Source organism: Thamnophis sirtalis, unplaced genomic scaffold, assembly GCF_051295495.1.
Source record: "Thamnophis sirtalis isolate CommonGarterSnake01/CBP01778 unplaced genomic scaffold, rThaSir2_p1.2 scaffold_16, whole genome shotgun sequence".
Lineage (NCBI taxonomy): Eukaryota > Metazoa > Chordata > Lepidosauria > Squamata > Natricidae > Thamnophis > Thamnophis sirtalis.
Genome location: NW_028261396.1, coordinates 1,713,282 through 1,740,684, shown reverse-complemented (window position 1 = coordinate 1,740,684; position 27,403 = coordinate 1,713,282). Strand labels below are relative to the sequence as shown.

Here is a 27,403-nt window from a genome sequence, read left to right as displayed (position 1 = left end):
TCCTTTAGGGAAGACTGTTTTAATTTACCATGCAAGAAACTGAAAACACCATACTATACTTCAGTATCAAAACTCTTACAGTGCTCATTACTAACAGTCACAAAATACTATCACAAGGAAATACTGCCACCTAGTGACAAATAAACTAAATGCAGAATAGCTACCTTTCTACGTATGTGTGTGCGTGTGTGTGTGTGTTCTTTTACATATATTTTTTTTCTGTCCTAAAATTGTATTAAGCTGACTTAAAAAGTTTTCTTCGCAGACTCTGAGAAGTGTAACATTTAAGGAGCGGTTAATGTTTTAGCCTGGGATAAAATTAAGGACTAATTTGTTATTTTGTTGTTATTTTCTGAAAAAATAGAACCGTACTTTTCAATAGTTCCCAAGTTGAAATAAGTTTGTACAGGAAGGGAAAGAGGGAGGAATACATTTTAGCAGCATTGGTTTCCCTTGTATTTCCAAAGGCAATCTGAGGGACTGGGCCATGTTTCTTTTCCCAACCTTATACAGTTGTGGGAAGTTATCATCCAGTCCTCTCCCAGAAAAAAATGAAATATCCTAGGAAATATTGAAAAGGCAGAATATTTCTCTGGATGTGAAAAGAAAGAAACATGCTTTAAAAGAATAGTTGCCTGTAGCTTCCTGCCCATCCACACTTTGTCAATAGGCCATTGAGAAGGCCAGGCTAGCCCACTTTACATAATAAAGATTTCCCCACTGCAGCTGCAGGGGGAAGGGATATTACTCAACTCTCTACATGGCATCTGAGAACTCATCTATACCTGGATTCAAAACACAGTCTAGAGAGTAGCCCCCTGCGTGGCACCATGGGAGTCTGACAACCAATCAGAATACATTTCTTACACAGGAACAGGAAACAGAGAGGTGGGACTAAACAGGGTATAAAAAGCCTAGCAAGCCCCTCCCTCAGCCCTTATTTTCTTCTCCACCAACATTGAAGCATGTGATCACCTTTTCTGTTCAGGGCTCAAGCCATGTGGTCCTGTCCACCAATAAACCATCTTTCCAAGCAGCCTCCATGTCTCCAGTGTCTTCTTCTCCACTTGGAGCTAAACCCAGAAGGACATTTCTTTCAACACAGTTTCAAGACTAAGATATCTCAGGAATGGGTGTGCTGTAAAATTTAGTCCATATTCTTTAGGCTCTCAGTTTTGAGGTGATCCTAAGATGACCTGAAATCTGTGGTCTGGATAGTCATGGAAAACGCACTTTCCCTAGAATAGCATTCCCATTTTGGTATCCCTTCCCTTCTTCAAGAAAAAAACTTTTGATCTTCCTGTTATACCTTTTGAGGTCTTAGAAAAAGATCTTTTTCTCTAGAATGAATACTGTAAAATTGTATTAAGCTGACTTAACACGTTTCCTTCGCAGACTCTGAGAAGTGTAACATTTAAGGAGCAGTTAATGTTTTAGCCTGTGATAAAATTAAGGATTAACCTGAACTCATAGTACAATGGCCTTTTTTTTTCTCTCTAGAAGAAGAAAAAAATTGGCTGCTGTGCTATGACTTTGCAGTTTTCAGTGCTGGGTGAAATTATATTTTTAAGTCTCATGCATATACATATACATTTTTAATCTGGTTGTGTATATCTTTATGTGTACACTGTGTATATTAGCATATCCTCCTCCTCCTCCTCCTCCTCCTAACCATTGTCTATCCACTGCAAAATGAAGGCCTCTTCAACATGTATCCAACCCAGGGGTGGGTTTCAACCGGTTCGCGGCGGTCCCTGCGAACCGGTTGGTCGGCGAACCCGGAAGTAAGTAACTTCCGGGAACGGCGAAGGGCGTGCCCGCCCGCCCGCGGTCCTTACCCGGTTTTGACGAGTTCTCAGCTTCTACGCATGCGCAGGACGCATACAGCGCCTGCGCGATCCTCCAGGAGCAGCTGGAGCGTCGCGCAGATGCTAGTACGCATGCGTGCACCGCGCGCGTGCACAAGGACGCCACCGGCCCCGTTCCAACCGAACCGGTTGGAACGGAGCGAGAAACCCACCCCTGATCCAACCAATACAGTCCTGAGCTGCGTTTCTTTTGCCAGTTGGGCCCGCTGATGTTGTCGATCCATCTTATTTTAGATCTCTTTCTGGTTGCTTTTTATTAAGTGGAAATCATTCTATGACTGCCTTAGTCCAGCTGCCATCAGTTCTTCTTGCTGTATGACCAGCCCTTTTTCCATTTCAATTCTTTTACTCTGTTGATATATGTATATGAAATCCTCTCTGAAACAGCTGGAAAAGGTATGTGAGTGCGTCGGAGGGAGGGGGAGGAATTCAAACTTCATCCTCAAGGGTAGATCCCTCCCCAAGTGTAGTTTGATTGCATGCAGAACCACGTTGCCTTTTCAAACACACACACACACACCTGGATAAAAGTATATAAGCCCAGCTTCACTGATTGCAAGTTTGAAAAGGCAACGTGGCTCCACATGCAATCAAAGGCTCGGATCGGAAGGCAGCAGGGGAATGAGGGGCGTGGGTATGGAAAATATATCCAATCCAACTTCTGTGTTTGTGTTTGTTTGAGGTTGAGTGAGTGAGAGAGGGATCCAACTTCTCTCTCTGTGTGTGTCTGTTTGAGAGAGGGGGAGGGAGGGAGGGAGAGAGGGAGGAAGGAGGGGGAGGGGAAAAAAAGAATGAAGGAAAACTTCTTCGCAAAGGAGAAAAACAAATGCTGTCACTTTAAATTGGAACTGAGCATGCCTGGCTGTGGAATTCTGGGAGTTGAAGTCCACAAGTCTAAAAAAATTTGAAACCCCTGTGTCAGTGCCTCACCAGCCATAAACCTCACCGCACGTCACTGGTATATATACACACACATATTGATACACACACAGAGAGACACACACACACAAGCATTTTGTTGCATTTCTTCTTTTTGTAAGCTTCTTCTTATATTAGAAGAGGCAAATTATAGAGGCAAATTTTAAGCGAATGGGGTAGTTAAATGCCCTTGGAAACTCATCAGTTTCCGAGCAAGCTGAGTCCCTTCTATCATTACTCAGACATAACAGTTGCAGAACAAAACTATCTCCGGCCTATTGAGCTTTTAAATAATTCAGCATTCAGAATTCTTGAAACAAAGCCTAAATGGACTGTGTTTGTACAATATTAGGCTAAGGTATGTTTTAGTTTATGTAGCCATTTAATGAGCTATTTGGATTAGAAAATTTGTTCACAAAGTGAAAGGGACCATGAGAAAGTCAGGGCTAGGGAACATCCAATAGGAAAAAATAACAGAAAGTGAAGATGGGGAAAACTGGATTTAACAGAAGTACAAATAACATTGGGTCAAACTAAGGACGTTTTAAGACAGCCAGAGGGAGAGAGAAAAGGGAGTAGCACAATAGCAATAGCAGTTAGACTTATATACCGCTTCATAGGGCTTTCAGCCCTCTCTAAGGGGTTTACAGAGTCAGCATATCGCCCCCAACAACAATCCGGGTCCTTATTTCACCCACCTCGGAAGGATGGAAGGCTGAGTCAGCCTTGAGACGGTGAGATTTGAACCGCTGAACTACAGATAACAGTCAGCTGAAGTGGCCTGCAGTGCTGCATTTAACCACTGCACCATCTCAGCACAAGGGGAAGAAAAATTAATTGCCAGCAATGTGGCTTTTCTCCTTGACATTTTCGGTCGGATATAATTTTGGGAGTTGGTGAGGAATAATTGGAGCGGGTGGATCCTGCATAAGACGGTTTGGAAAAGAAAAGATGATTCTGCATGAAAACTTAGAGCCAAGGTGGCGCAGTGGTTAAATGCAGCACTGCAGGCTACTGCTAGATCAGCAGTTCAGCGGTTCAAATCTCACCGGCTCAGGGTTGACTCAGCCTTCCATCCTTCCGAGGTGGGTAAAATGAGGACCCAGATTGTTGGGGGCAATATGCTGACTCTCTGTAAACCGCTTAGAGAGGGCTGAAAGGCCTATGAAGCGGTATATAAGTCTACTGCTATTGCTAAAACTAAAGAAGAAGAGAGTTTATATATAGGTTTTCAGGATCTATCTCTGTCTTGATGCCAAGTTATAACATAGGTCTCAGCATGGCCAAGGCATTTTGCTGAAAAAGGGACAGAGGATGAATCAGAAAATTGCTGTGTCAAAAGATATAAATTATCTTCATACAAGAAGCATCGGCCAGTTTGCCCCGATGTGAAACTAGTGATTATGACTGGCCATCAGGGCCGGATTTAGATGAAAAGAGGCCCTAGGCTATTCCACTTATGAGGCCCTTTCACCTCCCATTTTTAAGTTTGTAAATTACACGAGAGACAATAAAATACATCATTGCTGTGATATATATCAATATATATATCAATATATATAGCTGGCCTCCCGACGGAGGGCGGCTCTGCTCTGCGGCAAAGGCAGCGAGGCCAGCCGCCTCCCCTGCTGCGCTCAGCTGCCCGGCTCGGCCCCCTCGCCCTCATCTGCCTGGCCGCTGGTGGGCTCCGCGTCGACGGGGCGGCTACTGGGAGCGGCCGCACCTCTCGCCCGACCGCCGGTGCCGGGAACGTGGGCGGGCTCCCCAACTGCCGCGGCGTTGGAACGATCTTAACCAATACATTTTTATGTTTGTTTATTAGTCATCTGCGTAGAATTTCTCCTTATTTTCGGTTCAGTGTTTTAGTGTTCACTGTTTTTAGAATAGTGTGATTTTAATTTTGCTAACAATTTGAATGTAGGCCCCTCTTGACCTTGAGGCCCTAGGCTGAAGCCTAGTTAGCCTAGAGGAAAATCCGGCCCTGCTGGCCATATGTACCATGGCAGCCATTTTGTGAGGAAACACAACCTTGGCAACTTGAAGATGTCTGGACTTCCACATTCCCATGGTTTATCTGTGTTTATTGCTGCCCAAGCTTGTCTGTGCCGGTTTGCTGCCAAGGACCTGTCTGTCTGTTAATTAAATGCCGTAACTTATCTTTGGCTCGGAGTGTGTGTTGGTGTGGGATGAAGGGGGTCAGAACACCCTCTAAATTGGAACACCCATACATTAGAACTTAAGGCTTATCCCTGTTGTCAAAGCAGGTTATGCTAAGAAATATAGGGTCGCTAGTAATCCTTGCCGGGAGTAATCTCGGAAATAATTTTGAGATGCCAATTAGTTGTTTCTGCATAATTATTAGATTGGAACTCCGTCCCTTTTTTAGAAACTGATGAAGTGGATGGAATGTCCATGGATCTGGGCTGCCAAGCTCCCGATAACCACTAGACACACAAAGTGGTTTTCCACTGCCACACACTGGTCATTTAGAATTTTTGCATTCCAAACCCAATAGTTTTAGTGAGCACAAGATTCATAAATATTAATCATTCGATGTTAATAAACGTATTAGTTATATTGTCCCAGGTTTTGCACACACAAGCACACTCTTCACACAGCAAGCTTAATCCAGTTTAATTAACTTAATCAACTGGAACACGAAAATGTGCTGAACTCTGATGAGGCGGGGCTGACGTGGCTACAACACGACATGCAATCTTGGGGCTCCAGGATGCTGTCGATATCTCTGTTGCTGGACGGTCCTTTTGGACATAAACCATCCCGAAGAGACGGTGATAGAGAAGGGCACATCCTGCTGATCTCAGGGAGTATATAGTAAATACTGTGGAAAGGAAGGATCACTTACAATCAAAATATGCCACTGTGCCTCCAGTTTCCACATTTTTGACAAGGGGGAAAAAGGATAATGACAGAAAAGGAACACACACACACACACACACACACACACACACACACACACATATATATATACCCGCAATTCTGATTATTCTTTTCATGGCCAACTAATGCTTTTAGTGGCATTGGGGGTCTTGGGTGGAGAGCTTCTGTGGGTCGAATTTATAGAATGACATCTATAACAGCTGCAACTACAAGGATAGGTTGGAAGTTCCTCATGCTCAGAGCCATTGTAACTTCAATGTGACTTCAAAGTTGCTGAACATGTGATATTGAACTACCTGTAGCAACATGAAGACGTCATTGAAAGAAAGCAGACTGGGTTTTTTTAAAAGGTGGGGATGTGAATTGAAGGCTTCTAGGAAAGGAATTTGTTTTTGCTCTTCAAATTCTACCCTGCCCAACACATCTGATTACACACATTGGTTAGATGATCAGTGTTAAGTAATATTACCCTTGAGATTACTTTCAAAAGCAATTTAAAAAAAAAAAAAGTTCCCAATGAGTATTATTTTTTTTGAAGTGTTAATATGTTGGACGGTTTTGTTATGGTTATTTTTAACTTGAAAAGTGAAATAAGTAGGACTGTCCTTCTAAGCCAGTTCTAATTGCCTTGCTCAATTCCTGGAAATTGCCTTTTTAAAGAATGCAGATGAGATTAGTAGAAACAGGAGAGGCCTTGTGGGGTCTCTTCTTAGTTGGAGATGATAGGCGTGGTAATTAACTCACGATCTGAGACTTTTGCAAACTCATTACTCCATGAAGGAATCCTTGGTGCTAAGAGCCGAGGTGGCGCAGTGGTTAGGGTGCAGTACTGCAGGCCACTTCAGCTGACTGTTATCTGCAGTTCAGCGGTTCAAATCTCACCGGCTCAAGGTCGACTCAGCCTTCCATCCTTCCGAGGTGGGTGAAATGAGGACCTAGACTGTGGGGGCAAGTTGCTGACTCAATTTGCTAAAAAAATCTGTAAACTGCTTAGAGAGGGCTGAAAGCCCTATGAAGCGGTATATAAGTCTAATAAATAAATAAATAAAAATAAATAAGCTTGAGTTGGTTTCTTGCAGAAGGTTCATTACCCAAACTAGGTAACATCATCAGTGCTAATCCATTAGTCATTAGCCCATAGGATAAAAATGCTTCTAATTCAGTGAAAGCACTTGGTTGTTAGTCCTCTAGCCCAGTGGTTCCCAAACTTGGCAACTTTAAGACTTGTGGACTTCAACTCCCAGAAGCAGAGCTGGCTGGAGAATTCTGGGGAGTCGAAGTCCACAAGTCTTAAAGTTGCCAAGTTTGGGAACCACTGCTCTAGCCCTTGAAAAATCTGAGCTTTGCTACAGTCCAAAGAGATTGAGATTTATTAGATTTATATGCCACCCTTCTCCCAAGGACTCAGGGCGGCGTACAACAATTAAAAGAAACACATAATATAAAAGTTAAAAAAAAATTACATGGAAAGGTGGAAGATGCAAGCCACGCACCTGTGATAATCACTATTTCAGCTAACAAGCATTTTTAAAAATATAATTAACCAAAGGATGTCTTGGGTACAAGGAGAAAAAAAACTTATCTGCCCTACAATAGCTTTGTGAAAGATAAGACAATTAAATTGCAAACAAAATTTTGTAAACTAGAGGTACTGCAGTTAAGAGCCTCTCAGATAAATATAAGTCCAAAAGAGGAAGATATACAGAAAAATGTTAATTTCTTTGTAAATAAATCCAAGTATTTTTCTAGTAGTGTGACATTTTGTGCCATTTTAGCATTTCTACAGCAATCAAAATTGTGAAAGCAAATGTTAAATCTTTGTGTGCTCAACCGTCCCTAATTTAGTAGAACAGTTAAAAACGGCAAAAGTAGTTTAGCCATAACTAATGGAGGGTATTTAAGAATTTTTCTATTCTACACCATGAGGATAGAACCACCTGTGATCCTCTAAATCAGTGGTAGTCAACCTGGTCCCTACCGCCCACTAGTGGGCATTCCAGCTTTCATGGTGGGCCAGAGGGGTTTGCTGTAATTCTGCTTTATAAATTTTATAAAGTAAAGTTACTTCCCTACTTTAGAAATCACCGTTACTGTGGAACTGGTGGGAGGTTAGAAAATGTCCCTACTAACAGAGATACAAAAGTGGGTGGTAGGTATAAAAAGGTTGACTACCCCTGCTCTAAATGTTACATCAGAACAAATCTTGTTGAATTCTGATGTTTAGGAACATTGGTTAGTAAGGGAAAAAAGCTATCTTTCTCACCTTTGTAATTCTTTTCCCTGTTATTTGTCAAAATTCATAAATCACTTCAGATGTAATTAATCACTTTCACTATTGAAAGACAGGCTTTCTATTCATATCAAAGCAAAGAAGAATTGGTGCTGCTGAACATCTCAAAGTTTAACAGAGACTATGAAAGTGCCCAATGATCTTCCTATTATCATTTTCAGGCCTTGAAATACTGTTAAGCCTTGGAATAAGACCTATAATGGAACTGCTATATCACATGAGAGACTCTTTATCTCTAGGATTTCCTGTGCCTTTCTAAAATCTAGAAGAGTTTCGCAAAAGAATAAGATAAAATAAATTACAGTATATGTGTAAGGATGTAATTTTCGGGTAACTGTTCTTGATAACTTAGCAGTTCCAGTTGTAATAGGAAAAGAGGAACTCACTTGGTAAAATTGGCATTAAGTAAACTTACATTAGCGTGAGAATGAAGAAAAGCTTATTTCAGAATCCCGTTATTATGGAGAGTTTATATCTTACCTTGGGAAGAGAAAAATAGCTAGGCCCTAAATTATTGAATTGTCCTAGAGGTAGGGCAGTTTTGAATAGCTAGTTCATAAACTACAGAGCCAATTGTAGTATTTAGATTTCATACAGTATATATAGCTCTTATTTTATACATGCATGGTTCTAAAACACTGAAAAATAAGATTATAAAGTTTTGTGACAAAGTTGCAATGTTTAGTTGTTGTTGCATCAGTGAAATATGAATGGAATTAGTAACCATGGGTAATTTCAATACTGAAGGGCTAGCCGCTAGAGTGTATATTAAATGCAAAGAAATGTAATCGCAAAACTCATAGCGAAGATAAAATATAAACCGTTTCTATATAGGAACTACACAGGGGTTCTTGCTGGATTGCATTCTGACACACATATACTTAGAAATCCTACTATGCTTAACGAAATGGGTTCCTAAGCAGCTGTATGTAGGAATGTACAACTCATCCAGGATATGTTTTGTGAAGATGATGCTTAAGGCAGATGTTCCATACTTTTAAAGCACAACTCCTGAAAAGATGCTGATTTGTGTATATTGTAGTTTTCAGCTTAATGCAACTTTAAAGCCGGCGTGCAGTACTTTCTATATAAATCCAGCAAAGGTGTGACAATTGAGGATCTTGACATCTACTCGGTCCAGTTCACAACCAAAAAGGAATTGCTGTTCTATTATTTTAATAGACTTTATTGAAAAACAATTAGGTCACAATAATATATGCAGACCATTCTGCCAAATATACAAGCTACAAATGCTTGCTTGACAGTCAAAGTTCAGTTTTAGTAGCATACTTGAGAAATGAATAGAAATCCATATAAAACAATATTCAGTTTCCATAGGAACACACAGATAAATGTGACCTCCCCTTCTACTTACCTATCTTGTTACATTTACACATACCCTAAAGCTTTCCAAACATTTAAAAATCCTAGGAAGAATTAAGTTAATGGTCCCCAATGTCCTATAAAAATTCATCCCTAAACTTGCACATTAGCTAACACTATCTATACGTTAATGCTTGCTGAAGTACAAGCTGCCGGATGGTGTTCAATTCCACATTCCCAGGCGCAAGAGAGTGGCAAAGGGACATCCTGGTCCTCTACTTCTGCTTGAAAACCTTGCTTCTTTATCCGCTCCATCAACTGCCTAAGATGGGGGGAGGGGAGGGAGAAAAACAAGAGTTCAGTACAAATCTAAAAAATCAGCATCAAATAAGACACAACAATTTTCTAAATATACAAATTAACCCTCAACAGCTATTTAAAGAATGAAAAAAAGGTGGCACAGATGCCTATTTTGGTAACATCAATCTACTTGCTCCACAAAAATTGAACAGTGAATCTTAAGTTAAGTATTGCTCTGCTCACGACACATTCAACTCTTCCAAGTAATTAGATTCTCTTCAGTTGAAAGGAGCTTTATTTTGCAAATCCTTGGTTTTTAAAAATTTAGTGTATGTGTGTGTTGTACAATTTTGCTACACAGAGGGAGGAAGACTGGTGAGACATCAGTTCTAAACAAAGGCACCATACCTTATAGAAAACCCAAACTATCTGTCCTCTTCAGCATTTTTTCCAAATCAAGTTTAGTCACAGCTCATTCAAATGAAATTAAGAGAGACTCTCATTGCACTTTCTAGAGAATGAAAAGCATAAACGGCAAGGGTACTAACCACGCTGTCCTTGACATTACATAGTGTATTGTTGGCCTCTGAAATCCATTGAAGGTAGAAGCGGCTGCCACAGTATAGGCTCCCATGTTTTCAAACAACATCCAATCCCCAACCTGAAGTTCTGGTAGGCCACAACGCTCAACGATACGATCAAGGCCATCACAAGTTGGTCCCCATATACTACAAGAGTAGACTCTCTCATCCAACTTAGATCTCTGAAAAAAGTTAAACACATAATCAATTTACATAAAGATCAGTGCAAGATAAAATGTTGAAAGAGAGGTACAGAAATCAAGGAATAATCAAATCAATTTATATTCAAATAGAATGTAAATCTCTTTGCAGACTTGCTCAGAAAACATTTTCTAGTCCTCATGGCAGATAACAAGATGGATTATATTAACCTCAATAATCAAGGAATGCCCAAGAACAGCCAGGCTCACTCCTCAAGCTGTCTTCTAAATGGTAAGAAGATTTCAAAGTAAGATTAAGGAAAACCAGCTGGTCAGAACCCAACTTTTTTAGGTTATTAGGCCAGTTGGGGGAAGTGTATAGACCATGCGGCATGCATAACTGTGGGTATATTCTAAAGGCTTCTCCATCCTACAACTAAATAATTGGTTGCCTTTTTCCTGCTATTTCTGTTTTTTCTACCCTAGGAAATATTTTAGGAATCAAGGAACTACAACACAATTTTGAGTAACTGTATTAGTTACTCAAATTTAGACATGAACCTCTTTGCTAACTTTAGTTGGGAATGTCATGTTATTTACTCATGTGTTCCTCTAATTAGTTGTCTTGGACTGTGATTAATGGAACTGGTTCCGGTTTTGATTCAATAAAATTTTCAAATTGTTCTACAGCTTTGTTGATTTCTGTGGTAATTATACTGAGGGATAAAAACCCTGAGGGAAAAAAGACAAAACATTAGTATGGATTTTGAATTTTGCTTTTCTTCCACTGCATCATGCTAAAATAAGAAATGTATACAGCAATTAGTTTTCCTAAGTGATTTCGCATTTTTCCTTTTCTGGAAAGGGGATAGATACATTGCTGAACAGAATCTGGAGTTACTAACACCTGTTGCCCAAAGCTATATTCCTATAGACATGTTATATAAATATGCATTATGTACCTTTTGCAAAACTGGCTTAACGTGTGCATGATCATACAAGATGCAATTAAATGATCCATATACTCCATCATTAACATAATACATAAGAGTTTTGTCGTTCAGTTCTTCTTCATCTATTTGGAGGAAAAAATGAACACTTTTATTACAGATAGAAGTTCCAATTCTGAACATTCTGCCATATTTTCATTTATTAAAAAACCTAAATCAAAGATGGTACTAAATCAATATTGTTAGCCTTTGCATGCAGATAGCCCTTGAATTATGGCCACAATTTAGCTAACAATTTATGTTGTTAAGCAAGACAGTTAAGTGAATTTTGACCCATTTACCACCTTTTTTGCCACAGTAGTTTAAGTTAGTATCAATGGTTCTTAAGTGAATCTGGCTTCCTCACTGATTTTGCTTGTTGGAAGATCACAAATGGTGATCGCATGATTCTGGGACACTGCGACTATCATAAATATGACCTACTTGCCAAGCATATGAATTTTGATCACAAAACTATGGGGACATTGCAAGGATCGTAAGTGTGAAAAATGGGCAAAAGTCACTTTGAATAGCAACTGAATGAATTGTTCTTAAGTCGAGAACTACCTCTACTTTTTTACATATGCAGTTTTATCATTCACACAGGGAAAAAAAGATAGGCCTGCATTAAGGACAATTGCAAAATATCGCAATTATTAAAAATGGAGGGAGGATGTAAGAAAACAAGTTAGGCCAACCCATCCCTCTACTTATCTGAGATATTTAAAAAGGTAGATAGGAAAAGGGTATCTGGATAGGTCATTTCTTGATTCACTCTGCAGGGGTTTTTTTTAAACTAGAAACAAGGAGATCTTTATAGAGGAAGGGGGCAGCAATACCAACATTTTAATGCAGCTATGTTTTCCTACACTTCTAGGGAAAATAATCCTAAATAATAGCAAAGGAAAAAGTTTCTTCAAGTGTGAAAGTTAACTTAGTTTTGTTAATGTGAATTCCACAACAAACGTAATCCAACTACAAACCAGAAATTGTGAAACATGAATTGCGTTGGAATGCACCCGATAGGCTGTAAATGACCCTGATTCCAATGCAGCAAAGAGTGAACTAATACCAGGTCTTTAATATAACGGATTGCTTTTCTCTCCTCCTGACTCCCCAGTTTCCGTGAAGTTTTTATTTCTTTCTGGCTTCTTGGCTATAACATTTCTAATTGTAAAATAAGAAATTTTAACTGGGATTTATTATTCCAGTTATAAAAAAAAATATCCAGGTTATTATTACATACCATCAGATCCAGTCTGTTCCTTTATTACACTCTTCTTCGCTATTATGTTAACAGCTAGTGTAAAAGCTGATGCAACATAGTATCTGCCTGGTTCAGCAATAATTTTCACCCCAGAATCAGGAGGAAAATACTTGTCCAAAGCTGGATTAATTACATTAGTTATCTTAAAAGTGAATCAGAGAGAGAAACAAATTATATATAATCAGTTCTAACATAAAAATATTTTTTTTCTGTATCTTTACATTTTAGCTAGCCTTTTCCATTAAACTTTTATTCCAAAAGATTGGAAAATAAGGATCAAATGACAGGATATATGGAAGAGATCTGAAACTTGTATACATTAAAAGAAATTTCCTTTTCTTTTTTAGGGAAAATGTAGACTAGGAAAATACTTCTGCATGTTTAGAACAGAGGTTGAAACAATAATAGTTCACATATCCATTTGTTCATGACTTTGTTTTAAAGCTTTCTCATATTCCGTACATTTCCAGATCCAGTTAGGTTTGTAATATGTTTTTGTGCATCTGTTTCAGCTATACATGTTCTTTCATGTTAGATTGCTCAGATAAACTTAAATGGGCAAATGGTCTTATCATTCTAATTCCTTAGATACACTAAAAGTCAGATTTCCACTCTGGTACATTAAGGGATCTGATTTAATCTATCCAATTCAAGGCTTCCAGTTTGATATTTAATAACAAAAATGTTATTGAACTTCATGTAGAAAATTCCCGAGAACACTTTTTTCATAAATGGCTATGCCATTGTTTTAAAATACAGGAATTCAAGATCATACAATAAAAATCCAGTATTTTATTTTTATCATAAAACAACTTGTTTTAGTTTTAAAGCTATGCTGTTAATACTGGATATGCTTGAAAGGAGAAGCAGAATCAAGATGGCTGCGTAACAGAATTATGAAAGTTTCTGTATGTATCAAAAGTAATAACTATGTGCATGCTACGAGGTTTAAAACAGTCATACCTCTTCAAACTTAAGCTTTACATCTTCAGAGCCAGGAAAGCCACCGCCAATATCAAGCAAATACATGTTGAAACCAAGTTCAGCCTAGAATACAGAAGTATTGATTTAATAACATTCCTACAATATCAATCAATTTTATTACCCTTGTCTATTAATGGTTACATAAATACCAGGACTTGCTAACTAAGCAATAATAATAAAATATTGCCTTAAACAAGAAATTTAGCTAATTCAAGTTATCAATCTAATCGATTCATAAAGAATACTAATTATATTTTAATATTTTGCATTCAACAATTGAGGTAGAAACTTCCCAAGAATTTTGTTAATGATCAAATAAATTAGACATATGCTTAGACTGTACTTACCCCCATATCAAAAACGCATCTTGCATCAGAAATCGCTTGCACAAAAGTCTCGGGATCTGTACAGCCACTTCCAACATGGAAACTTGAAGAAAAAATTGGGTAGAGTTTATTTTTAAAATGAAAGTAACTGAAATAGGTGCATTTTTCAAAAAAAAAATTTACTCACCTGACTCCAATAATATGTAAGTCAAGTTCTTTTGCTCGCTCAAGCAACAACCTGCTGTTTTTTAGTGTGGCTCCAAATTTAACACTCAGACGACAAACTGCTTTTGAGTCATCTGTTGCAATTCGCAAGACCAGCCTAAATAAGTTTAAAATTAATAAAGGAAAAAAAACCTTTTTAAAGAAAAAAATCTCTGAAGCATTTTAATAGCAAAGCCTTTTTGCCAAACAAGTTACACCATGTCTTTTTCTTTTCTCTAAAAACATTGTGTAAAACATTCCCCTCCAATTCACCAACTAGTAATTTTATCTCAGCTCTTTAATTATCTATAAAGACCAACAAACAGAAAACTATTTGCTTGCAAATATATCTTACTTTGCTTTGGGGTGGGCTCTTGCAATTTTCAACAGCTCAACTTCACTATCAAAAGTCATCATCTGTACACCATTATTTGCAGCATGCTTAATTTGAGAGACTTGCTTGCATGGATTTGCATATATTATACGTTCCGGGGGTACTCCAGCACTTTGGACCAGTTGTATTTCAGTCTAGAAGAGAATAAATAATTAATTTCACACACATATACATAAAACTTCAGATTCAATAAACCAAAGATCAACCATTTAAAGTTAGCCACTTACTTTACTGGCACAATCGAATCCTGCCCCAAGACTAGCCAGAGTCTTCACTATAGCAATGCTATCGTTGCATTTGACAGCATAGAATGGGAAAACCCTCGGAAGGGCTTTGTACCACCGCAAGTGTTTTTTCAGCACATCTCCAAGGTCAGCAATATAAAAAGCATCTTTATCATCCTAAGGACAAAGCCAAGATTCATAATCAAACATACAATTGCCAACTGTTGAACATTATGAATAGTTCCAGGCATTTTTAAAAAATGTTAATTAATATACTCACGGAAGAAGAAACTTCATTTATTTTTTGGTCTACAATATCCTTTGCAGTAAAGCCTTCATCAAGGAAACTAAAATTGAATTCTTCACCACTAAAGTTGTTCATCTTGTTCAATATTCAATTACACCACCAAATTTATTTTTAATTGGACAAACTGTAAACAAAAAAGATTATCTGAGTCAGCCAAGTGAAATAAAAACTACGAGAACTTGATGATACATTCTTTATAGTTCAACTAAGATGCAGTTTGACTCAACACCAGAATAATTAGATGTAAAAATAGAATGTCAGTCATAGTCTATTTGTGTTCATTACTCTGAAACACCATGAATATAGTCTAATAAGCACTAAGAGGAAAAGCTTGCTATAATTACTTCTAGTAACATACCAAATTACCAACACACAATAGCCAAAAACAAAATCATAACATGGAATTAATGTGACCAGTTCTGCGAACTAGCTGCATCATGACATTCTAAAACTGTTACAAATGCCTAGTTTTGTCATCTTCAAGCCTTAGCAGGATTGCAGAAGTTCAGATATCAGTGGCATATAAACCACAATCAAAAGTTACAAAATACTACTGAACTTTCTATATATAAATACAAAAATTAAGGTAACAGAGAATGTGGATGTATTTATATCAGTGGTAACCATAGATGGAATGTGATAGTCTGCAAGTTATCTTCATACTTTGAGCCAAATGAGTGCGAACTACTCTGAATATAGATATGTTCTGAACAAAACTCAGGTATTATAAAACTATTTATCAAATGCAGAATTCTTGAAATCCCAAAAGCTTACTGAGAAAATGGTGTTAGAAAATTTTCAAAATGTATTTTTGCTCTTCTTTGCATTGAACTAAAGCAGCTACATTTTTTAAACGCATAGTAATTTTCCAACTCTTCACCTATATCTTGAAACTATTTCTTGGCAATCAACAATATTAAAAGTCATTTTATTTTATTTTTTAAAAAGCAATTTGCAAACACCTCTCTACTGGCTGTATTTAATGTTGTTTTATTACAATGTTTCTTCATAAGTAATAATGTGTCTCCCTTAAATTGTACAACAGTGCAATCCTAAACAATACTGTGAGCAAGTGCACCATTATGGTGTCAAAATCCATACTGTAACAGTAAATTTCCACAACCAAACCCAGAATACACTGAGTGTGTTATTGTTCATCACAGAACCTCATGAACAGCAAATTCAGCTGAGCTTTCATCACAGTACATTAACATAAGAACATATGCTACTCCAATTATTAATAGAAGCACTGTCTTTTTTTATAAGCACATTCCTCTTGTAATCCTAAGGTACATTTATGTACCTAAATAAATTTATAGAATTTATTTAGGATGCCAAATAGTATCTTATATTTATGTGATTTTTTTCCCCCTTTGTGGCATGTTCAGCAAGTGCAGGGTCAACTTGTTTCACATCAACTGAGTGTTAGTCCATTGGTTGAAACAGGAACTGACCAACTTGTTGCTGGAACCTCATGTAGTGGGCTGAAACCAGTCCAAAGTTACCCAAGTCAGCTTTCATTCCTAAGGTGGGACTCACAGCTTTGGTGATGGGCCCCGAAATCACCCAGCTGGATCTCCTGGTTTCTAAACCCAGCAACCTTAAACCACTAGATCAAACTTGCTCTCACTGATAACTAAAGGCTCTAAATAAAAGCACCCCCCTATTTCCTAAACTAACACCTATTATTCAGATATGTCATTATTTTCCAGGAGTAAATACCTTCATAAGGCTGTACTGGGCTTAACCAACCTCATTTATATTTTTTTTTAAAAACATACCCCATCCATTATCTCTTTCCCACCAAGGAACTCAGCCTTGCAGTAAAAAAAAGGGCCAGTCCTCTGCCTTGAGGCCGGTGTCTGCCTAGCACCAACCATATGGTAGTTTCAGAGCCTTAGGATGACCAAGCAATCCCCCAACTCCACCCCAGCTTCTCATTACGTGGCACGACCGGACAACTCCAAAGGGGGAAAAAGGGGAGGATGGATAAGGAGGTCAAGAAAACGGCAGCGCTAAGAGCTGCAACATGCTTTCTTTTCTCTTTTTTTTGAGGAGGGTAAAAATGATAATAAATCGTCAGACAAATCTGGCAGCTGGATTCTAATAAGCGTCTTCTTGGGAGTCCTTCTATATTTGGAAAGCAGAAATCAAACGGTGGTTTTCGTTGCCTTCCCCCCCCCCCCCTTGTCTTTTGTGAGCCGCCCGGAGTCCTCCGGGAGTGGGTGGCATATAAGATAGATAGATTAGATCAGTGTTTCTCAACCTTGGCAACTTGAAGATGTCTGGACTTTAACTCCCAGAATTCCCCAGCCAGCATTCGCTGGCTGGGGAATTCTGGGAGTTGAAGTCCAGACATCTTCAAGTTGCCAAGGTTGAGAAACACTGGATTAGATATAGATAGATAGATAGATAGATAGATAGATAGATAGATAGATAGATAGATAGATAGATATAGATATAGATATAGATAGATATAGATAGATATAGATAGAGATATAGAGATATAGAGATATAGATAGATAGATAGATAGATAGATATAGATATAGATAGATATAGATATAGAGATAGAGATAGATAGAGATAGAGATATAGATAGATAGAGATATAGATAGATATAGATATAGATATAGAGATAGATAGATAGATAGATAGATAGATAGATAGATAGATAGATAGATAGATAGATAGAGATAGATAGAGATAGATAGAGATAGATAGATAGATAGAGATAGATAGATAAATAAATAAATTTCCAAGGCGCCCCTTGAAAAACCCACAACAGCTATGCAGGCAAACCAGCTGTTTTTTAAGTGACGTTTCTCCACGTTTCCTCCTCCCACCATTTCAACACTTTTCCAACCGCTTTACTGCAGTGAAATAGCAAAGGAGCCGCCGCAGTGCTTTTTAATTCTGGGGAGGTTTTTTTCCTTCCCGCCCCTCCAAATCTAGCGGGGAAATTAAGCTCGGGGGTCCCCCAGCCACCTCTCCCCTCCACCCCTCCGAGACCCAGGCACATTTCCCCCCCCCTTGAAACCTCCCTCCCCTTCCCCGGTTAGCCCCACTTGCCAAACCCCCGGCAATGGGGGGTCTTAAAAGAGGGAAAAGGTGGCGTGTTTAAAACAAAAATGGCTCCAATTAAATTAAAAAGCTAGCGGGGAAAAAAAATCCTCGATAACCGGTTATAATTATTTCGCCCTTGGAACCTGAAATGAATCTGCTCGGGGGAGAAATTATGGGGTGGGGGATTAATTCAAGGGCACCATAAGCGGCGAGGCCCACCCGCCTCCCTCCCTCTCTCCCTCCGGCGTGTAAATTATTTCCCCTTCGGATCCTTTCCCGTGCCGTCCGGTCTCCCAACCACTCGGCCATCTCCGCTTTTCCTTTCCGCCACCCCATCCACGTGGCCGCTTCTCCGCCCCGGCCTTCTTCTTTCCCCGCTTACCTCAGCGGTCCCGTTGCGGCGGCGGCAGCAGCCTATTTTTTACCCTGCGCGGCAGCTGGTGGAGGCCGAGCGGCTGAGTCTTCTTCCTTCAACGCCTTCAAAACGCCTCGCGGGGCTTGGGGCCCTGGATAAAGCCGGCGAGAAAGAGAGCCCCCCCCCCCGGTGCTGCTGCTGCCGCGCAGGTGGAGCGGCTGCTGCCGCCGAGAACGCTCCCCCAACGCCCCGCGCCTGACAAAGCCCGAGCAGCGCCGCAGAGCCTGTATTTATAGGCCCCGGCCTCGGTTGCCACGGCAACGCACCAGCTCAAACCAGCCCCGATCGGCTGCGACTGGGGGCCCGCCGCGTTCGCCAACCGCTATTATGACGTCGGGGGCAGAGGTGGCGAATATGGCGCGTGGCCCTGAGGGAGATTTCTTCTCCTCACTCACTCAAACTCAATTCACGCATTCACACGTTGTTGTTTTTATAACCCCAGAGAGAGAGAGAGCGCGCAAAAGAAAAAGGGCGCTCCCGGCCCGGATTAAAATCACCACACGTGCGGCCTTACTGACAGGATGTTTCGCCACGTCAAAAGCTTATCATATAAAAAAAACCCGAGAAAGGCCGTTTTTGGAGCTTCTGGTTTTCTTTCTTTTTTATTATTGAAGCAATCGCGTCCGTCTTTCCTTCAGCGAATTATATTATTTATTCCGACTTATAATATGGGTGACTCTGGGGGCCGCTTCCAATTAAAGCATATATACCCCCCCCCAACATCCCCTCAGACAGCCGTAACAAACCAAGGTTTTCTTTCTTTTTATTGAAGCAATCGCGTACCATCTTTCCCTCAGCGAATTATATTATTTATTCCGACTTATAATATTGGTGACTGGGGGCCGCTTCCAATTAAAGCATATATAACCCCCCCCACACACACATCCCCTCAGACAGCCGTACAAACCAAGGTTTTCTTTCTTTTTATTGAAGCAATCGCGTACCATCTTTCCCTCAGCGAATTATATTATTTATTCCGATTTATAATATTGGTGACTCTGGGGGCCGCTTCGAATTAAAGCATATATATAACCACCCCCCCCCATCCCCTCAGACCAGCCGTACAAACCAAAATGCAACAAGCTTAAAAATGACGGCCGGCTTTTGACACATTTGGTCTTTTAAATTCTTTTTAATATTTTTAAATTGTTTTTTTTTTAATGTAAGCCCCCTCTGAGTCCTTCGGGATTGGGCGGCATACACATTCATTTAACCTTAACGTGGTCAAACCTCGGCTGAAAACTAGGCAGCAAGTCCTCGTGGATGGGGAGCAGTTGCAGGCGTTTTAAGTGGATTCTGGTAAAAAGGCGAACGTTTCACCCCCTTCAAATATAAAGCCGATAGGCCGCTGTCTTTGGAGAGAAAATAAGAGAAAGCGGGCTTTAAATCCCCGCGTTCCCCGCTTCCATTCATATATTTCCCTGCTTTTGCCTCCACGTGGATGTTTCTGTCATTTCCAGTCAGAGAGTCAGAGAGTCAGAGCCAAAAAAAAGATCCTCAAGGCTGGATCTTTTTAAATTAATTCCCTCTCTCCCCCCTTCCCCGCCATTGAATCTTTTTTTTCAGCCACGCATTTCTCAAGTCATCCATTAATTTCAATTTTTTAAAAAGGCAGAGGAGGAAGTAAACGTGCAAATTAATACACAAATGTCCCTAGTTCAGACGAGCAGGGCAGTTCTGGGTTTAAAATCAGGGGCCCATAGGCTTAGAGCAGTGTTTCTCAACCTTGGCAACTTGAAGATGTCTGGACTTCAACTCCCAGAATTCCCCAGCCAGCGAACGCTGGCTGGGGAATTCTGGGAGTTGAAGTCCAGACATCTTCAAGTTGCCAAGGTTGAGAAACACTGGCTGGGGAATTCTGGGAGTTGAAGTCCAGACATCTTCCAAGTTGCCAAGGTTGAGAAACACTGGCTGGGGAATTCTGGGAGTTGAAGTCCAGACATCTTCAAGTTGCCAAGGTTGAGAAACACTGGGCTAGAGCAAATGCCTAAATTTATCAATCTTGAACTCTGTGCTGGTCTTCTTGGACCAAATCAAGGTTTGATTGATGCTTGTTGAATTCTCTTTTGACAGCCGGGAATCATTATTTTGGACTAAGCTTTCTTAAAGAAAAAAAAGAGACTCTGAAGCACACAGGGAAGTCACCTTTAAGGACACAGTTCCCTTGTTTTGCTGGTTGGGTAGTTTATTTATTTTTACTTGCTAAAATTTGTCTGGTGCCTAATGCATTATAGTATGCAATCGGAAGTGAGAGCCAAAAAGATCCTCAAGGCTGGATCTTTCGAAATCAATTTCCTCTCTCCTGCCCCACCCCATTGAATCTTTTTTTCAGCCATACATTTCTCAAGTCATCCATTAATTTCAAATTTTAAAAAGGCAGAGGAGGAAGTAAACATGCAAATTAATACTCAAATGTCCCGAGTTCAGACAAGTTTAAAATCAGGGGCCATAGGCTAGAGCAAATGCCTAAATTTATGGACCTTCATCGATCTTGAACTCTGTGCTGGTCTTGGAGCAAATCAAGGTTTGATTGATGCTTGTTGAATTCTTGTTTGACAGCTATTACACCTGCCCGGAATCATTATTTTGGACTAAGCTTTCTTAAAGAAAAAAAGACTCTGAAGCACACAGGAAGTCACCTTTAAGTACACAGTTCCCCTGTTTTGCTGGTTGGGTAGTTTATTTATTTTTACTTACTAAAATTTGTCTGGTGTCTAATACATTATAGTATGTAATACAGGAATAACAATCATAATTTTGACCGGCAGAAAATATTTTATGGGCAACTAAACTTTGATCACACCTTTCAAGTTGCTCAATGTAAACAAGCACCGGAAACAGCTCTCTAATCTGTTTGATTTTAATGACCTTAAAATATCAATAAAAAGAACCAGAATCTGATTTTTGGAGGTATAATTCTGTTGAAAAATACATTTCTTCTATTTATGTCAAAGCAAAGTAAAATTAGTGTGATTTGCAAGTGAGCCAAAAAAAAAGGTTGTTTCTGTAACATAGACTATCGAGGTGTCTAGGAGGCTTCCTGTTGATATAATTTCCTATGGCCTTGAAATAAGAACCTGTAATAAATTTTCTATGTCACACGGAGAACCTTTATCTTTATCCTCTTAAAGAGGGTAGAAGACTATATCCTAAAACAGAAGAGGTGAGAATCATCTATTTCAGGAGTGTGAAACTTGATTTCATTGAGGACTGGATCAGGATTGTGTTTGACCTTGGGGGGAGCAGGGTGGGGATGACCAGAGTGGGTATGACTAGCTCAACATCACTCATATCACTGGCCACTGTCTGCTGAGTGCTCTGCCAGCGAAAATGGGCTCTCAAGCTGTTTTCGGTTGCAATGGCCTCCTGCAAACCTCTACCAGCGAAAATGGGCTTACTCAAGCTGTTTTCGGTTGCAATGGCCTCCTGCAAACCTCTACCAGCGAAAATGGGCTTCCTCAAGCTGTTTTCGGTTGCAATGGCCTCCTGCAAACCTCTACCAGCGAAAATGGGCTCTCAAGCTGTTTTCGGTTGCAATGGTCTCCTGCAAACCTCTACCAGCGAAAATGGGCTTACTCAAGCTGTTTTCGGTTGCAATGGCCTCCTGCAAACTTCTGCCAGTGAAAATGGAGCTTGGAAGGGCTGTATGCAGGCGGATCCTTCGCTGTTTCCAGGATGGTCCCGCAAGCCAGTTCTAAGCACCCTGCGGGCCGGATCTGGGCTCTGGGTCTTGAGTTTGACACTCCTGATCTATTTGAACCTTCAAGAGGAATTACAGTGTAACTTCCCAACCTCTCTTTAAATTAGGGGTGTCCAGTCTTAGTTACATTAAAAATCTGTGGACTTCAATTCCTAGAATTCCCGAGCCAGCAATTCTGGGATTTTGAACTCAAGTCTTACAGTTGCCAAGTTTGGACACCCCTGATTTAAATAATACAATTCACTGCCTACCCTTTGCATCTTAGGATTCTTGTTCACGAGTTCTTTTTCTGCAGGGGAAAGAAAACTACTGGCGTAAATTGTGCTGCCCTGATTGCTAATCCCTGTATGGCTTCACGCACAAGGCCAACAAATGCTGCTGCTCTTACGGTTTCACAGAGGGACAAGCTAAGAGGAGCAATTGGTAGATTTCCTTGGCTGTGTTTCTACTCCCACCAAAATATGATCAGCTAATGGGAATAACCTCCATCAATTTACCCTCTCTGTTGCAGGATGGAGGCTTAGAGGAGAGGTAAGAAATGTGGTGTAAGGCAAGCAATGCGAAGACAATATCCCATATGGTTTTCCCCCATTACTGTGGAAGCTACGATCTGTGAAAATTTGCTTTATTCTCTCTGGCCATCCTTTCCCCTGCTTGAATGCCTCAACCTAGTACTGCTGTTTGGCCTATAGGAAGTGCTGTCCTGGTGGAGTTCAGACCTTCCAATAACCCCAGCAGGTACCTGGAGATGGTTTAAAATCAAGTAGGTTAGAGGCAGTGTAGATTCTCTCCCCAATCTCATGAATTGCTTCTATTTCTTTCAAGGCAGCATAAGAAAAGATCTGGACCAGGTAATGCTTATAAAGAATTCCACTTACAACTATCACTCTGCAAAACTGGATCTCAAACAGGGCATCCTTCTGGACCTGGGTACTTGAGAGACCGCCTGCTGCCAATTACCTCCTCTAGACCGATTAGATCCTACAGATTAGGCCTCCTCCGAATTCCATCCGCCGGCCAGTGTCGACTGGCGACTACTCGGAGGAGAGCCTTCTCGGTGGCTGCTCCGACCCTCTGGAACGAACTCCCCGTGGAGATCCGGACCCTCACCACCCTCCAGGCCTTCCGCAAAGCCCTTAAAACCTGGCTGTTCCGACAGGCCTGGCGCTAAAGAAATGTTGCCCCCGTCTCGAATGGTATGACTGCTGTGTGTTTTTAAATAATGTATTGTTGCGTGTCGCTTTAATTTTTGTCTGTATCCCCCTCCCTTGGTTGAGTTGTGAGCCGCCCTGAGTCCCCTTCCGGGGGGGGGGGGGGAAGGGCGGCATATAAATAAAATAAACATTCAAACATTCAAACTGTCTTCTCACTATCTATCCCTTGGATTCTTTTCTTTTGATCTGAACATTCCCTGATGTCCTCCCATTGTGTCAGTGATAACTTCAAGATAACTGTAGCCAAGACAGGAAACCCAAACCATGAGCATTAATACAACCTTTATGGCGACAGCAACTTGCAAGCAAAAAGCATTTCCTCCCTCCCTCCGCCTTTACATTCCAGAGAACCCCTTTCTGTGATGCTTTCTCTACTCCCGTTCCTTCTGTGGGACGAGATATCTCTTATCTGACTATTGCTCTGGTTGCGGCTCTTCCTCCTGTCTCTCAAGGTTCTTCTCATCGCCCATTACAATGTGACTGAAATACAGTAGAGATATCCCTGCAGTCAGAAGGACCAGGGTGCTTTCTCCGCTCCCTTGAGTGCAAGCTAATTGTATTTATTTTGCATATGCATTAGGTCACCCATCCCAATCAGGTAATTCTGGGTAGCTAACGAAACACAAACATAGAAATGTATTATTATTTAGTGTATGATGCGAACGCGATGAAGAGAAGAAAACATTTATACTGTACACGGTCCACGTAATTCTAAGTCAAACTTCTATGAGGGTATGGCAGGGGCCTCATAATTGGCTATACAATCCAGCTGTTCAGTTGATATCCAATTCAGCTGTCCTCTGGCATTACTGCATGCAGGTCTTCTAGGGAACCAGAGAACGCACAATGTGAGCAATCTTTACACAATGTGTTTAATACTTTGCATATCAGTCCCACAATCACAGCATGGGGAATCTTTGTATCCTGCGATACAGAGCAGAGCCATTTCTTCTAGTATCATACCTAATTCTGTCCAATTTCCACCAGGCGAAGCAAGGTAGGTCAAACCAGGTGGTTTGGTAGAGGGATCACTAATGGCCAGGCCACAAGAAGGTATCTTGGATGGTTCCACCACAAATCCGCGAAGCCCTTATCCGCGGAGACATAAGCGCGAAGGCTAATTCACGCCGTTCTAAGCGCTAAGGAAAAACGCGACCCTACCGCGATGACATAATCGCGGAGGGCAAATCCGCGCATTCCCAAGCACTCAGTACCCTAAACCTAACCCTAAACCTAACCCTAAACCTAACCCTAAAACAAACCCCTAAACCTAATCCTAACTCTTACCTTAATTGAAATTGGCTTTCTGCCGCGGCGCCGTTTTAAAGCGCCCTTATGTTGCTGCGCTGTTGTCGCGGCGGTGATGACGTGCGGTGATGACGTCGCGGCTTTAGCGACACGCTTATGTCTCCACGGATAAGGGCTTCGCGGTTTTGTCGTGCCACGATCTTGGACCATTCCTCTCTCCAGGCATTCTCAGGATTAAACTGGGTAGATGTTAAATGAATAGCTGTGCCAGAGATGATACGCATTGTCTGCTGGAGTTGGACATCGACCATTTGGGTGTTGGCATTGCCAGCCACACACTGGCACAATATTCAGCTGTGGAATAAACTAAAATCAAGGCAGTTGTTTGTAGAGTGTTAGCATCAGCACCCCAGGATGTTCCAGCCAGTCTATTCAGTAAATTGTTACAGCTTTTCAATTTCTCAGGAGTTGCCGGAAGATTAGTGATATGTCCAGTGTTATCCCCCAGGTATTTTGGAGAGTTATTACATTGTAATATACAGTCCCAGAAGGCTGGTAATTTATGTACCTACTGCGGAGGGGGGAATGTTATGTTTTTGTTAGGCTCGGTTGGAGGCAACAGTTTTTGAAGTAGTCATCCATCTTCCGGAGAGCTTGCGAGAAACATCCTTTTTGCATCACTGAAGCTGGCCCTTTGGACTGCGCGATTGATATCACTGGCATAAAGGAAGGTTCGAGAACGTTTCAAGCAGACCATGGATGCACAAGCTAAAAAGAGCACTGATTCTTGGGGGTAGCCCATTATTCAACTTATGATTACTTACTGCATCTGCTAGTATTGCATTCTGTGAAAACCTGAAATAATAGATTTTTAAAAAAATAATACAAACATTTAAACAGGGAAAATAAGCCGGTAAAAGACGCCAAGTAAAAATAACTTCTCACTAAATCCGTCAACGCAGAAAATAAGGTTCCACCACAAAACCGCGGTAGACTAAAGCGCGCTCGACGAAAGCGCGTACGTGACATCATCACAGCGCGACGAAAACAGCACGCTGTGAGCGGTAAACTTAAAATTAATGCGTAAATCTAAACCTAACCCCCCCAAACCTAACCCTAAACCTAACCCTAAGCCTAACCCTTAACCTAACCCTAAACCTAACCCTATACCTAACCCTTAACCTAACGCTAAACCTAACCCTATACCTAACCCTTAACCTAATGCTAAACCTAACGCTAACCCTTAACCTAACCCTAACCCTAAACCTAACCCTTACCTTTATGTGAATCGGCTTGCTTTAAAAGCGCTTTTTAAAGCGCCCTTTTTTCTCCGCGGTCGTATTTGTCACGCTGCTGATGACGTCACGTACGCGCTTTAATTGGGCGCGCTTTAGTCTACCGCGGTTTTGACGGGTCACGGAAAATAATACTAGCTTCTGTCCTTCGAGTCTGAGGGAAGAGCTAGATTGGTAAGGCCTTCTAGGAAGCCAACAACATGGACTTCAGGGAGGACGGTCTTCCACAGGTCAGGGGACAGAAGTGATATCTCCCACTAGGTCCCACAAGATGACATTATTTTGCAGAATGAGTTTGCCCCACACCCATACTGTTATGAGAAAAAGCAGAAACCGCTAAAAGGAGACAGCCTCTTTAAATATTCTGAGCCCATGCCACGAAGGACTTCGAAGACGATAACCAGGGCCTTGAAATGGACCTAGAAATCTTCTGGAGTCTATCGTGTAGCTCAGATAGCATAGCAGCTGCAGCTTACAAATCCTTTTCAAGGACAACCTCATGCAAATAAAACAGTCAAACAGGGAAGTGACTGAGGCATGAGTAATGAAGAACACGGTTTCTCAACCCAGGAACAAGTGCAACTTGCTCACAGATGGATGGATGCCACCTGTCATCTAAAACAGCCTAGGGTGACCCCAGATTTTGTACCAAGTCAGTACGAGGAGGGAGTGGTATCCTATCCAAAGTTAGCAATGTAAAGTCTCCGGATCTGTGGGGCCCATAAAAACCCATATCCCCTTAGCCTTGCTTGGTTGAGAGACAGAGCCTGTTCTTCCCCCATCCAGATTTGCACAGCCTCCCGGCGCCAGAATACAACCTGGGCAGAAAACAACGCGGTCCGCCCATGGTCAAGTTGTATATATAGAGCAGTGTTTTTCAACCTTGGCAACTTGAAGATGTCCGGACTTCAACTCCCAGAATTCCCCAGCCAGCATTCGCTGGCTGGGGAATTCTGGGAGTTGAAGTCCGGACATCTTCAAGTTGCCAAGGTTGAAAAACACTGATATAGAGTACCGATGACCCTTAACCTCATGCCAAGGCAGACTTTCACGGTGATCTTTGGGAAGGGACATTTTCCATTGCCCAGAAACAATTTGCTTTACCCTATGCAGAACCTGCCTCCCCAGCTTGAAGGCCATGACCCTGAACACTTTGGCAAGTTGATCACATCTTTGGGGCATGCCACTCAGTAGTGGGATTCAGGCGGTTCGCACCTATTCGGGAAAACCGGTTGGTAACTTTCTAAGCAGTTCGGAGAACCGGTTGTTGGAAGAAATCTTATTTTGTTTTCCCCCCCACTTTCCAGGGCTAATCCTGTAAGGAAGGCAGGAAGGAAACATTCTGGTGTTGTTTCTAGCCTCATCTTTATTGCCCTGCTTACAGAAACTGCCCCTCCGGTTAACCCTTAGTACCATTGTAACAGCTAAAGCGAAGTGCCCATCAACGTGAG

General features: G+C 41.0%; 1 protein-coding gene across 1 annotated transcript; it reads right to left on the bottom strand.

Annotated features, from left to right (window-relative positions):
* Positions 1–9,142: 9,142 nt before the first annotated feature.
* On the bottom strand, positions 9,143–15,159 carry ODC1 (ornithine decarboxylase 1). Its single transcript, XM_014075395.2, has 10 exons — positions 14,990–15,159; positions 14,713–14,886; positions 14,447–14,619; positions 14,075–14,209; positions 13,909–13,990; positions 13,541–13,624; positions 12,557–12,719; positions 11,284–11,396; positions 10,149–10,363; positions 9,143–9,622 (listed from the first exon to the last, which is right to left on the bottom strand). Exons 1-10 carry the CDS (start codon positions 15,089–15,091, stop codon positions 9,481–9,483), a joined length of 1,383 nt encoding a protein of 460 aa, XP_013930870.2. The 5' UTR covers positions 15,092–15,159; the 3' UTR covers positions 9,143–9,480.
* Positions 15,160–27,403: the final 12,244 nt, after the last annotated feature.

What these genes read in the sequence shown, in the direction of transcription:
- ODC1 (XM_014075395.2), bottom strand. Translation starts at nt 15,091, where the DNA reads ATGAACAACTTTAGTGGTGAAGAATTCAATTTTAGTTTCCTTGATGAA. An exon ending in TAAATGAAGTTTCTTCTTCC is followed by an intron (nt 14,887 to 14,989) that starts GTGAGTATATTA and finishes CTTTGTCCTTAG; the next exon opens with GATGATAAAGATGCTTTTTA. An exon ending in GATTCGATTGTGCCAGTAAA is followed by an intron (nt 14,620 to 14,712) that starts GTAAGTGGCTAA and finishes ATTCTCTTCTAG; the next exon opens with ACTGAAATACAACTGGTCCA.